This window comes from Branchiostoma lanceolatum, chromosome 13 (genome assembly GCF_035083965.1).
Source record: "Branchiostoma lanceolatum isolate klBraLanc5 chromosome 13, klBraLanc5.hap2, whole genome shotgun sequence".
NCBI classification, from domain to species: domain Eukaryota; kingdom Metazoa; phylum Chordata; class Leptocardii; order Amphioxiformes; family Branchiostomatidae; genus Branchiostoma; species Branchiostoma lanceolatum.
The window spans coordinates 9,515,117-9,530,304 of NC_089734.1; the positions used below are offsets into that span (position 1 = coordinate 9,515,117).

Here is a 15,188-nt window from a genome sequence, read left to right on the forward strand (position 1 = left end):
AAATTATTCTTTTCTCTGTTTTAGAACTAACTAGCACCCCTCCATTCCTCAAGCTTCCCCCTTTACCCCAAGTCAAGAGATCCCCTGTGAAACAAAACACAACAGCTACAGTCAGATCCTTAGCCTCCTTACCCATGTAAGTTGCATAGTGTAGGGACCTGCGATCCTTCTTGTCGAAGGCATTGACATTCGCACCCTTGGAAATCAGTAACGCCACCATCTGACAGGTAAGGGTACAGCATGCAGGTGGGGAGGTGGGGAAAAGGACAGACAGGTGAATATAAGGTGTTCATATACTATGCTGTAGATACCTACGGTGTACCTCTGAATGACTGTTGTGAAATGTCATTGCAAGTCGTCTCTCTCGTGACTTATGTCTTTGGTGTCTTGTCTTTTGTCTCAAACTTGTATGCAAGTGAGTATGGACTTTTTGTCTTGAATTTCATCAAGGTTGGAATTGCAAGTCAGGCCTTAAAATGGCAGCACACATCAATTTTGGATCAGCAATAGGGGAGTTAGTGCATTTTGTCAGCACAACATAACTTAGACAATTGGATTGGCTGCAACATTGACAGCAAAACACCACAAACAAGCTTCAAGTTAAGCCGTAGGAGAGACTGGCATTGCTGTGTTTTATTACATTATGTGACGGTAAAAATGACCATGTCTGCAGACTGCCCTCAATGTGAATATGCACCAACAAGCTAGAGATTCTTCCTGAGAAAAGAGAGGTAAGAAGTAATAATGAAGTTCTAGATTGTAGTGGAGGAGAAAATTGAAGAGTGTGCAGTGCATTGTGTAATGATAGGCCACAACGCAGCAAATGATTCAGACTCGCCATGCACTGTCATGCATAGCTGCAACATGGTCATTTCTACATGCCACATCACAATGCAGTGACATACATATATAAACAAAAATAAAATAAGAAGCGCTAACAGGTGGTTTGACCTTTGACCCTACCCATCTTACCCTGTACTGCAGCCCAGTGAAGTGATCGTCGGCCATGTTTGTCCAGGGAGTTGACCCTTGCCCCCTTTGAGAGCAGGAGCTCTACCATCTACATACATGTAGCAGCAATGCACGATTACACGACACTTCAAAGAGCTCAATCGGCATACTTAGCAAAAGCTATGTTGTCAACTGTTACATACATGTGCATGTAAAACAAGAGATCAGTATGGAAGTGTTAAGCTACATGCATATTGGAAGAGAAATGTTTCAGAAAAGGAATACTTTTACGCCACAGGCCTTAGCAGGTTCAGACAAAAATTAACACCTTCTTTCAGTTTTACAATGAACATCATGTTGAGCAGGGAAGCCCAACTGGTCTGCATTTTAATGTTTTATAATCTAGATTTTTGGAACTGTTCAATTTCAAAGATATATCTGCAGAATCATTGTGCAAATTTCAATAGAAGCCAAACTGAAAATGTGCATAGCTTTGGGACACATTTGAGGTTTAATTTAACTTTATTTTCAATGCTATATCCACATGTATAGACTCTTCCTATTCTGATCTCTGGCTCCAAATGTCACATTTTCCAAATATATATTGTGTTTTAGTAACAAGATCATTGTCACCCACGACCTTTACAGCACCAAACGTTGCCTTAATCCACCTGTGCTATTTTCACACTAAACCAGCAGTAGATTTCTTCCAGTCCTGCACCACCATTTCAGATCACCTCAAATTGAAAATGTAGTATGATTAAACTGAAGTTCCTGACCAATCAAATGGCTGGAGCTTTACAATTTTGATCTATTTTTTGACGAGTAAATTGCTACATTTCAAGAGCAATTTCTGACAAGTCTTTAAAAAAAGAGAAGGTATCTACCCTTGGAATTTCTTTTTATAGGCCTGGTAGAAAATACTGCTTTTACGTAATACTTCACATAAGACACACCCAGCACACCTTAACTGTGCCATCCTGTAATGTTAATGTATGTACTTACATCCGTGTGACCGTTAAACGCTGCGTGATGCAGGGCAGTTCTCCCAGCCCTGTCAGACACGTTCACGTTAGACAGTAGCGGAATCAGTGCCTCGGCACAGCCAATGGCGTTGTTCGCTGCGGCTACGTGAAGCGGCGTCTGCCAGTTTTTGTCCCGTGCATTCACATCTGCCGAGTGCTTCAACAGCATTCTTACTGTGTCCTGAAATAGCAGAATGAGATATTGGCTTGAGCTACTGGGCCAATTTAATAAAACATGGCTCAGAGGGAGCCTTGATTAAAAGACACAATTTATCTTTGTAGACATAATAAATTACAGAGCTTATGTCCTATGGCAATGGCATATATCTTCCAATTGGGTATCGCAGCCTAGGCTGTACATTGTTTAACTTCACAGCTAATGCTGTCTGTAGAAATTCTATGAGACAAAAAGATATGATCTAATAAGAAGAAATACAACATAGCAGCAAGCATACAGAAAAAAAACATAACCATAGAAAGTAGTCTTGACATAGAAACCTTGCACATTGAAAACCAGACTACCCACAAAGATAATACAAGAAAAAAAGAAATGGACTTTGTTTTTTGTAATTTTCATAATTCATACTACCAGATCTGAACTACTGAAACATATTCTTACCTCACTCTTGGCGGCACATGCCCTGTGGAGGGGTGTTAACCACCTGCTGTCTTTGGTATTCACACGGGCACCTGCAAGGTATTACAACAGAGACCATGTTTAAATTAAAAATCACAAAATCAGTCAATGAGGAAGAAAAAAAATACATACAGGGGCTAGGTTATAGTTAACATAATTTGAGAAGGATTGAAGCTAAAATCTCTAATTTAGATTTTAGTTTTAGATTAACATCTACAAACAACATTCTTTCCATTATAGTATCAAAATCTAAATCCCACTTACGAGTACAGATTCTCAGGTTAACTATAGTGATCATCTTAACATCACAAGAAACAGATGAATTCTTCACACTTTCAAGCCAAACGGTGGCCCAAAATAACAAGAACTGATGATCATAGCTTTTCCCTGCAAGTAAGCTATCCTAAAGCTGGCATGAATATCACCTATCCCATACATCGTCATGATTGTTAAAGGGTCCTGGAATGGAAAAAGGCAGTAATGCTTCCCAGGATGGCTCAATGCCACAGGAAGGCGTTAGCGCTGCCTCTGGCTAAGGTTCCATGAACCATTACATCAGCGTTCAATCAGCTCACCATCGCTAGCAGCGCTCTGATGGGCAATGGAAATGTCCCAAATGGACGGCTGGATGCTATATGTGGATCAGCCTGACCTTATCTGTTATCAGCTACAGGTAGGACTGAATTCAAATGAATAGATGGCAAGGCAACCTTCCTGTCTCCTTCGAATTGATTATGTTGAACAGAGAACTGAGTGCAAAACTTACACAAGAAAAGCTTACACTACAGTATTTTCTTTTTATCACCTACATTAAAAAATCTGTTCCAATTCCTACTTACTAGTATCAATCAGACTGATGGTAGTAAGACTGAAAAAAAATCCATTTACTTCATACAACAAATTCTAACACTGTAGCAGTACTGTAACTGTATTTGATTTTGCAGGGATTTAATTTCACTGTACGGAGAAAATGAAGTGTTCACGGCGGTTTTAAGTTCGGGTTCGAAACAAAGGGGTAGCTGGACAAAAGACAGAACAACCATTTTTGCGGTGAAAGGATCACCGTGAAAACCACAAAAATAAAACCACCACAAAAATTTCTGCATTTACAGTAGTTGTGCACCTACCACTAAGGATGAGCAGGTTGACAATCTCAGCCTCCCCACAGTGTGCCGCTGCATGGATGGGGCTGCGCCGCTCAACATCCTGGGAAAGAGAGGATGTTTACAGATGTGAAAAACATAATAATACATGTTCTAGACAAGTAAAGATATAGGGATGACAATGATCATGAATGTTGAAGACATGGATTAAGGGTTGCAAAATCAACAATTTTTGCCACGGCCTTATACCCAAAGTGAAATTTAGAATTAATCATTTCACAATTTTCAACATTTGCTATGAAAATTTGTTTACCACATAAGTACGTTAACTTAGTCGAATGGTATTTAAAATTTAATTGATGCCGTTAACAGTTTGCATTGTATGCCTTCATGCGTTCCCTATCTACATGCAGCGCCTTGGGAAACTAGGGTTTGTCGTGCACACAGAAGATTCTCCAAGAAAGTGTGAAACAAACATCAGAGGTGTTAATCTGTTGCTAACCACCTTTCAACAGATTGTAAGCTTTAAGTACATAGTCAATGTACTACTAGTGCGTTGCACGTATTCATATATTCATTAACGTTAACACTCTATCCAAATGTAAAAACACTCCAATTTATTGTCCTGCAAAGTTAAATCCACATTATCACTATTACACTGTAACTCAAATGCACACTGTGGAAATTATATTATCTGTCAAACTTTTTCCTGGTACCAAATATCTTTATTCTTATTATTCACAACCCTGCAAAAAGAAAACCATGAAAGTCATGTAACTTCACAGTTCAGGAAAATATAATAATAATGCCGATCTGTGACATTTTTTGAGAATTTGAGTTATACAGATGTTATCCTAAGTGTATAAGTAGGAAAACAGATATCCACAACCCACACAAGCTTTCCAGATGTAAAAATAACACTCGTTCACTGTAATAACACATTGGGGCCAGGAAAAACAAAAGTTGTGTGTTTTGTAGGCCTGAACTAAGTCAGGAGAATGTGTATTACAGCACAAAATTCTTGTCAATTGGTAATCAAAAGCTTGATGGACAAATTACCGGGGTAAATCTAATTCAGATTTTGATTATGACTAGTAAAACTTAAAGTCATATAAAAAGTGGGATGAGCTTTGCTACTTAGTAAATTGTTACATTATCATATTGGAAGAACTAAGTCAGTAAGATGTACCTAGCATTATACTATACCTAGCTCATAACTCAAAGAATTATTAAATCTTATTGTACCTGGTAGTTGATGTCTTCCTTCTTGTAGATGAGCGCTCGTACCTCGTCTGCATCCCCATGGAAACAGGCCTGCACCAAGGGAGGCTGCAGAGAACAAAATGCTATTATTAGAACTGACTCAGAGGTGTATTGTCTATTGCCATGTATTGATATCATACTTGTATCTGTGAGTGACACATTGCTGTGTTATGACTGTTTATTGTTCACAGCAATTCTTATTCTTCCTTCATGCACGACTTGCAAAACGTCATGTATGTAGGAAAGTCCCAAAATTATATGTTGAATGTTGTACGTTCAAGTTTAAAATTTGTTCATAAGCATTGAGTTGTCCAATACAGTATAGCATGTTGCAGTTTCAAGAAAATAACGAAAGGACCAGGACATGAATTTTAAATCAATTTCAAAACTTACACGATACTGGCAGCTGCCATGTTTTTACTGTCGTTTGTATTGCATAAGAGGAATAAGCCAGCTACTTCACAACTGTGTCACGTATGGGAGTACTAATTACACTGTCTCATGTGACCATGGCTAATTTCGATATAGTATTTTACAGAGATCAAGTACAAACATGCAGTGATGGCTGTATAGGGGTCTTTCCGCCACGTAGCATGGATACATCATCGTGATACGACTGTACAAACAGTTCACATAACCCCTATCCTGCAGATTCTAAATGTCAGAATGGGCCTATTTCCTTTCACGTGAATGATTCATCATCAAGACATATTCAGTTACATCTACATGATGAAAAACAAACATTGTCACAAGAATCCACATTGACTTTGATTGAGTTATACTGGTCCGTGAGCTAATTTCTCTGAAGCCTAATCAGCTGCGATTACCAAGGGACGTGGTATCTTTCCCTGACTTATGGAGGCTACGATGCTTATTGACAATATTTCCTGTAACCACATAGTTAGCATTGCTAACTACCAGCTGTTGCCATACATGACATCAAGGCCAGCGTTCTATTTGTTACTGCTGAACTCAGCTTTTAGTCCAGCGGATTGGTGAAAAATATAGCTACAATTGGATATAGAATTACTATAGTTACAAATATAGCTACTGTAAAGCTACAAATACAGTTCAGTCAGTGATCAAACTTTTTTATTAAAAGCATGAAACTCAATATACTCAACATTTTCAGGAGTGGAGCCTTTGGAAAAAGCATGTTTCTTAGCAACACTTGCTAGGAAACAAATTTGCACAAGCTATATTTATAGACTTACTTTTGACTTCTCTGCTGGGTTTATTACATTTCACTACATATTGGGGCTTGTTTTAAACTCACAAAGATGAAATAATATGGCTTACACTAAGCTTATGTCATATCAGAGGACCAAATTGTTTGTTTCTCAAACTATCAATATCAGCCAAGAATGCTAGTTTATTTTGTCTACCTATGCTTACAAAAACAATCTTCTGTAAACTTTTCCTAAATAACATTATCACACGTTCAAGCAATTTATCATACTAAAATTTTATTACTGTCTCCCGTCTTGCAGAGAAAGCATACCATTGTTACACTGAAGCAAACTTAATGACAGCAATTTAGCATTCAATAAAGCTTATTATCTGCAATCACCTGTATAACACCTAATTACTAACACATAAAAAAGGTTGAAAAAAACCAGTACTGCACTGTAATACCTGAACTTCTTCTTATTCATTCAGGTGGAGAAGTATTTTATGGGGTCATTTTGCATGAGACAGTCTGGTCCAGACAAAGAAAATTTATTGATCACTTTACAACCAGCTAGCTATGTTGAAATGTCTGCATGCCACACCCAACAAGGCAGAATGTCCTACTTCCAAAATGTACAGACACTTTATGCTGAAGAATAGAGGGCACTCAAAGTCAAACTGTCTGGAAGTACCGTACGGTAATATCTGTTATTGGAACCATCCAAGTTGTAGAGATTGATTTGTGTATGATTTTCTATAAATATCGTTTACCAGGATGTCCTGTGTTATGCAATCTCCCGCTGTCGGACTTGGAGGTTTATCATGCCTCCTTTAAGAAGGGCCTGACCAGTGTTAGGGCTGCTAGAACTCAGTAGAAGCTTGATTAAGTCAGGCTAGATAGATGTCGAGCCATTATTCGTTTGTTATCAATGTACAGCCAGTTTTTGCAATGACTCACTATAGAAACAGCTGGGTGAGATTATCTGGGCTTGTGCCATGGTTTGATAGGACACACTTCTATACGTTCTAATGAGATCTACTTGGTATAGTAAATCTAGAGTAAGACTGTAGTTTGTCTATGTACAAAGTATCTGCCCTTCGCCATAACACACCAGCGGAAGTATGACCTTCAAGTGTAACATCACACAACATTGGACGTCTGTTGTGCATTAAGAGAATAAATATTCACATTGTGTCAGAAATCTTAAGTTCAAACACACTTGGGGTTACTTACGATCGCAAAAGTCAAGGCTGCTAAACGACATAACAAGTTAATGTACACAGCAAACAGACCACTTGAAAAGTTAAGTTACATAACAAACATAATTTCTTGAAACAAAATACTTGTAAACTACTCAAAAAATACACACATATGAGAGCTTAGAGCACATTATGCATCTCCAAATTAGCTTTCTACGTGCTGGAAATTATGTAACTCGGCTTATTTTGATGTCATTTCCATATTCATGACCATTTATGTTGTCTTGCTTGAGCGGAAAATCATTAACAGTTAGCCACACCCCCTTTTATCAAATGTACATTCTGATAACGAAACGCTGGTGCGTAATTTTGTTTACTTTCTCTCAGACTACTGGCCATGAGACATAGTAAACAACGACACAGTAGATGGTAAAGAATCCGGAATTGATGGACAGAAGGGCGAGGCCAGGTCAGAAACTTTGGGGACACACCAAAAACAGGGTGGGAGGGCGGCCGGACAAAATAACAGGAAGACGCCCAGGAATTTGCCTCGCACGAAAAGTGCACTGTTTAGCCGTGAACTGTAGATGCAGATGACAAGGCCGGAAGCTATTACGACATAGGAGATGATATTAACCGCATAATGGGCGTGGAATTTGATTTACTGCATGAATCTTTTAGATCATGTTTCAGGAAAGCGATCAGGCAAGGTTGATTTGATGCAATTTACTGCCCCAGTATTCCCCCACGTAAACACCTATAACAACTAAATAAAAACAGCAAAATCCACCATACCTCGTCTATAAGCTGTTGAATAACCATGTTATGTGATGGCACCACGCGATCGCCGCTGTCTAGCGTGGTTTCTGTGGTACAACGGCAGAAATTTCAGGAAAATACGGAGACGAACTTTTCACAACTGCTCCGAATCCTTACCGCCATCAATGTCTGAAATTACGTAACCTGATTGGCTAACACTCGTCACGTGATATTATAGGCTATAGGTGAAAGGTCATCATCTGACAGGTCAGTCAGGACAGGTGAGGGACCTCTCAAGACGTTTTGTATGAAATACTAAGAAATAGTAGCTATTTCCTTCATAAAATATAAATTCTAGTGATTAAGTTGTCCTAGAAGTTATATACTTAGGTATGATCATGTCATTTCATCTCATATTTGCCTGTATGGCACTGGGTTATCATGTTTTCACCCACACAGATTTTTGTAGTCAGCAGAATGGCTAAAAACAAAATTATGAATGGATTTTCATATTCATGAGTGAATGTATGATAATTAAGTTATCACACCAATATTTACTCACAAGTCTTTCCTCTGTATTTGTGCTAAAGAATTTTCCTCTGAAAAGAAATTACAAATGTACTGGGATATATTAAGTCAACTGTTGATCTTGTATGATCAACCCAAAACAAAGATTGATAGTTCATTATAATTATTACTTCCTAACCCCAATGTCATGTGTTTTGTGTAATCTCTTCACAGGTATTTGACGCAGTTGTCATGCAATGCAGACAGCAACTTCCAAAGTCTTTTATAAATGTAGAACGCAGATCGCGACTATAATACACTCCACCAAACTTTTGAGGTGCAACAACAATCAATCTTCAACAACTTGCAAAGTTGCTGCCAGAAATCTGTCAAATAAGACAGACTTTTTATCAGCTAAGAGCATTTCTGGTGCCAGATATTATTGCACAATGCCACCAACGAAAGGGCTGTACCAAAATGTGTGCCTGGGGGGTACTTTTGACAGGATGCACGAGGGACACTTTTTGCTGCTAAGAGAGAGCTGTCGTCTGTGTGAAGGGACGCTAACCGTGGGGGTCACAGATCTATCCATGATACAGAGTAAGTTGTTGAATCATTCTGCTATATAAGTATATAAGTCTATCATCAGTTGATTAATACAGCATGCCATACAGATTTGCATACGCACACATGCACACACGCACATGTACGCACACGCACACATGCATGCACTCACACACATGCACACACACACACACACACACACACACACACACACACACACACACAAACACACACAAATGGAAAGAATAATGAATCGCAAGCTGCAGAAAATATGCTATGAATTTAATAGTATACCATTCACAAACGTAATAAAATATATGCTGCCTTTGCAGGATATGAAATGTCAAACTTTGTTGATCATATATTCATAGAGTAATATATTGTCTGAAACTATTGTTGGTGTCTCTTGCAGGTAAAATCCTATGTGAGTTGATAGAGCCTGTAGAAGTCCGAATAGAAAATGTTCAACAGTTTCTCAGGGAGACCAAGCCCACCATGGAGACGGATGTGGTTCCCATCTCAGACCCTCTCGGTCCAGCGGGATGGAATCCTGACATACAGGCCATTGTGGTGTCCACGGAAACTAAGAAAGGAGCAGATTTTGTCAATGAAACCAGGAAAAAGAAGGTAAGTTTTCTATTATATTCATGGTAGCTCAGTTTACCACCTTTTGCATTCAGTTATTCTATTACAGGCTATCATATCACTTCCCACACAATGTTGTGACAGTGCATCTTAATTGCCTGTAGTTTCCCAAGCATTGCAGTTAAAAAAAACATATTTTGACAGCTGTTGGAAGAGACAACGTGAACAGGAGCCTGCTATACTTGCAAAAGTACAGAATTAGACAGGTGTATACAAAATAGTGTGGCATTGTGTTGGCCTAACAATTAGGGTTCTTGGCCCAGAACCAAGAGGTCCTGGGTTCAATTCTCCTGACTTGCCATCAATGTTATACCCTTCGAAATGGCGCTTTACGCGACTTTCCTCACTCCACCCAGGTATAAAAATGGGTACTACCTGTTTTTGGTTGGGGCTCCATCTTCCAATACTGTGCCCTCGACACAACTTGAACAACAACCCACTGCCCCTACGGCCTCAAAAAGGCTATGGCGCTACCTTGACCTTTTGTCGTAACATTTTATACAAAATAGTGGTTAATATTGTTAACCTTTATTGTCTTTTCTTTAAGGGACTGAATGAGCTTGCCGTACATATCATAGACCTCGTGCCTGAGCCCTCCCCCTCCTCCTCAGAGGAGTCCAAGGTGTCTTCCTCCAACGTCAGGCAAAGGCTGCTGGGAACTCTGCTCAGGCCAATACAGGTAACAAGTTATTCATTATGCTTTATCAGAGCTAGCTTGTTGTTAAGGTAAAACTTCAGGTATGTACTGGTCTTGTAAAATGTAACTAACCACCTGTTGCTTAATAACAGTTACTATGAATAGATATTTCCTACACTTACAATGTCTATATGTTGATGCAAGGTCCAGACGACTGCATATATACCCAACATTTGTTGTGTAATGTAGAGATTGACCACTGTTTACCAACATTTTCTTCATTGCAAATATTCCCTTAGAACCTGGTGATTTTTTCTTGTTACTTATTATATATTATTACACACTTTGTTTGTTAAGTTGATAGTCACTGAATTACTCTTTTAGAACCTTAAATGACATTCCAGATGATGAATCAAACTTTATTACAGGTTGTGTATAAACTGTACTAAACAAGAATACAATGCTGCAACTTAACAGTTATAGAAATTTTCTCATGATATCCTTTTTTCCAGCCCAAACCAGACATCAGGGCCAATCCCTACGTGCTCGGTCTGACAGGTGGCATTGCGTCGGGTAAGACTGCTGTTGCTAGGAGACTGCAGGGGCTGGGAGCGGCAGTGGTGGACTGTGACAAGCTGGGTCACAAGGCTTACGAGCCTGGGACAGCCACTCATGGGCAAGTGGTGGAAACTTTTGGGCAAGGTGAGATGAAATGTATCTTTATTGGAGATCACAGAGTCACCTATGAATGAAAAACAATGTTTGAAAACTTTTATAAAAAAGTTGATTGCAGTGATCAATTGATGTTGTTATTGTCAGCACTATATAGGAATGATATCATCAATTACATGTAGCGGCTCTGTTAAACATATACAATGTAACATTATACTAACATACATTACTGGTAGATAAAAAGGGAACAGACAAAAGTTAAAATTACAATAGCATGTAAACTTATCAGCAATAAAACCCTTTCTGGTGCAGTGCTGCAATGCATTTTGTTAAGTTGTACATGTACTTTACATGGCTAATCTGTGTTATAGGCTTATTAAGCAGTTTGAATGGTTGTTGTTTTCTCTCCATGCCATACAGATGTGTTAGCTGAAGATGGCACAATCAACAGGAAAGTACTGGGACCAAAGGTGTTTGCAGACAAGGTGGGGCAATCTGATTGTCCTAGATACTGTGTTGTGTGACATGCTAAAGTCAAGAATATCATGGTAGAGCTACTAGTATGTTGTGCAAGCTCTTGTTATGCATTATTTCATTACACTTTGTAATAATGATCTTCTTTTACTTGCAGGCCAAGCTCCAAGCCCTGAACAATATTGTATGGCCTGAGATTGCCAGGCTGGCTAAAGCAGAAATTGCCACACATGCAGAAGCAGGTGGATATCTTCTGTTCTATCATATCTCTTAGCAACACTCTTCCACCTCTGGTAGTCATTGATGTTGTGGCAACTGTAGAGAAGTGAAATTTACTTGTAATTTACTAAGAATTCAATTCGCAGAACATTACAATATAAAGTTGCCAGAGCTGTTATAGAAGTGAAATGTTTTCATCTTGTAGAAACCTACAATAGCCTTATTCTGCATGCCGAAGGAAGTTAGCCTCTCTCCACATACATGAACTTGATTTTATGATATCTGATATTGGATTGGAATATGGCTCTGATTCAACACTTTGTGTAAAATTTGCAAAATAATGATTCCGTCATTTAATTTGTTGAACTCTGACTCAAAATAAGGAATTTCACCTGTTACAATTGTCTCTAATATACCAGCATGTTAGCAATATCAGGAAATAAAGCAAGACATCTTTACAGTTTCTTATGGTAACATTTTCTCCCACGCAGGGAAGAGTGTGGTTGTTTTGGATGCTGCAGTTCTGTTGGAGGCAGGATGGGAGAGCTTCTGTCATGAGATCTGGGTCAGCCTGATTCCCAGGAAGGAGGTACAAACTATTTTTTTATGCGATTTCCTTCAATCCCAATCCATGATTTAATTGCATCTATCAAATTCAATGTTTTTATTTTGCAGACCAGTGCTTATTCTGTGGTAGGAATATCAACAAGATGAAACAGAGAAACTAAGCATTCTTTATACTCTCATTTCCTCAAACCTAGCTGTTAGAGGGATAGTAAAATGTAGTGAGGGAAGACTTAATTGACGGTCATCAATAGACCAATCCTGACTGCCTGTCACAGCTAGGAGTCCAACCAATGATGGCATGGCAATTAGAAATTTGACCAATGAGAGAGTGGCCATCAAATAGTAACTGTTGTATTTTTATATTTCTATTTTGTATTTCTATTTTTTGGTGGTGGATGTGGGTGGGGATACGGGATTAGTCTATACGGTAACAAGTTAAGAAGATAGAAAAAGATGGATTTTTGGTTACTAATTTATTCTTTTTTCATACAAATTGTGCATCCAGGCCATAAAGAGGATAGTGGACCGGAACAAGTTTACAGAGGAGGATGCTGCACGGAGGATCGACAGCCAGATGAGTAACCAGGAGAGAGTGGACAGTGGTAATGTCATCATCAGTACACTGTGGGAACCAGAGGTCACTCAGAAACAGGTGATCATGACATACTCTACTAGCCTGGGTACCATCCTCTGTAGTAATTGCTGGCTCAATCTTTTTGCTTTCTAACCACGGATAGCAAGTTAAAAGATTGAGCTAGCAGTTACTACAGAGGATGGTACTCACGTTACTACTCTACACCATCTATGCTGAGATAGAAATGTTTGTGCTGAGAGTTACTTGAATTACTTTTCATCTGTTCCTTTGATATGTTACCCTTCTGTTCAGGCTAGCTTTGATATCAACTGCAAAATACATGTAGCCATTGTCCACATCTGGCTCTCAAAAAAAAAAAGATACAATAGTTGTAAAGAAACCACAGTTGAATTAGGTATCAATTGTGACCATATAATAATTTTTTTACAATGTTCAAAAGTACCCCAAATTGCAGAGAAGATAGCAAGGATGGAGAACCTATGGAAAGAAAGTGGGACAATACAAAATATGTCTTTTTTTATCATGATGCCCAAGAAAGATTTTGATTTTGAGCAAGCATAACAGCACTATAGACAAGGCATGACTTCAGAAATTTCTTCTATTTGAGAATATAGATTACCTTATATAATCTATGTAAATTTATGAAATTCATGAAATGTTCTGACATTCCTCTATCTTTATCTGATAGGTTGAGAAAGCCTGGTCCCTGCTTCAGGACAGGATACAGCAGACAGCTGAGAAGGGGGCCTCCCAGCTGTAACACTGTCACATTTTATAGAAATCAAGTCAGAGTTCCAACCTTTAGTCTTTCAGTCTTCACATGCATTAAACAATAAAGTTTCTCTAAAGATGATATATGACTGCCTAATGTTGTTCCTTTGAGATAATGACATAAGTTATTGTTTGGTATAGAATACACATTTTGTTTGTCAAAATGACCTAAAGCAGACCTGCTATTCAGGTAAGTCACCTTCTTGATTAGTTCGGTTCAAAATCATGTTTAACATATATTTCAGCTATTGTCAGGTTATAGTTTTGAAATAACTATCACTGCTTAGGCTACACTGATATACTGTAAATGCAGAAATGTCCGCTGTGGTTTTATGTTCGCGGTTTTCGCGGCGACCGTTTCATAGTGAACATAAAACCACCGTGAACATTTTGTCCAACATTGTAGCAGTCTGTGACTATAGCACTGCCACGAACTGAAAACCATTGCGAACACCCCATTTTTCCCTTAGCGCGAACTCAAATGCATTTACAGTAATGTTTTCTGTTGTTGTTGGGTTGTGAATGGACAGTTTTTCAATGTTTGTTGCTTACAAAGACCATGATTGTACAAAGTACATAATGTATCCATGTCTAGATCTTCTTCAGCTGCAGCTGTATATAATGCCTGGATGCCACACTGAACCCTTTTTTACATTCAAAGAAAAACCTAGACTATTGTGGTGCAATGACCAGGAAAGAAGAGCACAGAATCATAGATTAGTTTTAATACTTAGAAATTGCTGGGAAATTGCATGTTGCTAGCACATGCCCTCAGGTGTTTTGGAAGGTGAGTAACCGATGACAATAGAACAGAGTAGACCCTATTTCCTGTCTAATACCTATACATTTTGGGCGGATCCAGTTTTGCTCATATCTTTGATAACAGTAAAAATGGTTTAAATTACTGTCTTCTAGTGTTATAGTGGGTCACTGAACACTGAACACTGACAATTATTTGAATTGAACACTTCAAGATATACGAATGTTGAAAGAGACTGACTGCAGCCATAGCCCTAACTTTGGGAGAAAAATTCAGAATGCGAATCAAGTTTAAGGTGATGGGCCGGGTGTCACTTACCAACACCTAATTGTGTGAATTATAGTGAAAAAGGTAACAACAGTACAGTTCTGTAGGTGATCTGCCCTGTGAGAAGGTCAGCCCTGGGACTGCCACGTTTCGGCCCCCTCACAGGCTTATATAGCTGCTAATTATAGACGCGTGACAGAGAACTGGAACAACCACTGGTGCTGTACAGTCGACGCCTGTCATTATCCACACCACATTAATCTTAGAGACCTTCGTGTGCCTTACTTCAATAGTTAGGATAGCTTAACCTAAATCTGGAGTGAAGTTAGATTAATATCACTGACCTTTTCCACTATAATTGTTTTTCAAATATGTTTGTGTGTGAGTGTATGTTTGATATCT

The 15,188-nt window shown here is 38.7% G+C and overlaps 2 protein-coding genes across 17 annotated transcripts in view; one reads left to right on the plus strand and one right to left on the minus strand.

The window, feature by feature from the left end:
* LOC136447839 (serine/threonine-protein phosphatase 6 regulatory ankyrin repeat subunit A-like) overlaps positions 1-8,289 on the minus strand; it is a 28,631-nt gene extending 20,342 nt beyond the window's left edge. For 6 of the 15 annotated variants that reach the window (XM_066446938.1, XM_066446942.1, XM_066446941.1 and 3 more), the window contains exons 1-5: positions 8,145-8,287; positions 4,962-5,045; positions 3,741-3,819; positions 2,596-2,666; positions 1,957-2,157 (exon numbers count right to left, since the gene is read on the minus strand). In XM_066446938.1, coding sequence (XP_066303035.1) covers positions 1,957-2,157; positions 2,596-2,666; positions 3,741-3,819; positions 4,962-5,045; positions 8,145-8,171 — 462 coding nt within the window. In that variant the 5' untranslated portion in view covers positions 8,172-8,287. Of the gene's footprint in view, positions 1-132; positions 221-972; positions 1,061-1,956; positions 2,158-2,595; positions 2,667-3,740; positions 3,820-4,961; positions 5,046-8,144 lie in introns of those variants that run through there. The other 9 variants (XM_066446944.1, XM_066446943.1, XM_066446939.1 and 6 more) reach the window with 6 other exon arrangements.
* A 2-nt stretch (positions 8,290-8,291) lies between these two features.
* LOC136447841 (bifunctional coenzyme A synthase-like) lies at positions 8,292-13,841 on the plus strand. Of its 2 annotated transcripts, none has more exons than XM_066446948.1 (10): positions 8,292-8,389; positions 8,850-9,215; positions 9,592-9,806; positions 10,372-10,503; positions 10,974-11,163; positions 11,554-11,618; positions 11,765-11,849; positions 12,318-12,415; positions 12,899-13,045; positions 13,677-13,841. In XM_066446948.1, the coding sequence occupies exons 2-10, from the start codon at positions 8,873-8,875 to the stop codon at positions 13,746-13,748; spliced, it is 1,347 nt and encodes a 448-aa protein (XP_066303045.1). In that variant the 5' UTR covers positions 8,292-8,389; positions 8,850-8,872; the 3' UTR covers positions 13,749-13,841. The 2 variants fall into 2 exon arrangements, with proteins under 2 accessions (XP_066303045.1, XP_066303046.1); XM_066446949.1 differs by having other exon boundaries at positions 8,376-8,413.
* The last annotated feature ends 1,347 nt before the right edge of the window (positions 13,842-15,188 follow it).

Coding starts and splice junctions, on each gene's coding strand:
- LOC136447841 (XM_066446948.1), top strand. CDS start 8,873: ATGCAGACAGCAACTTCCAAAGTCTTTTATAAATGTAGAACGCAGATC. Junction 10,504..10,973: donor CTCTGCTCAGGCCAATACAG/GTAACAAGTTAT, acceptor CCTTTTTTCCAG/CCCAAACCAGACATCAGGGC. Junction 12,416..12,898: donor GCCTGATTCCCAGGAAGGAG/GTACAAACTATT, acceptor TTGTGCATCCAG/GCCATAAAGAGGATAGTGGA.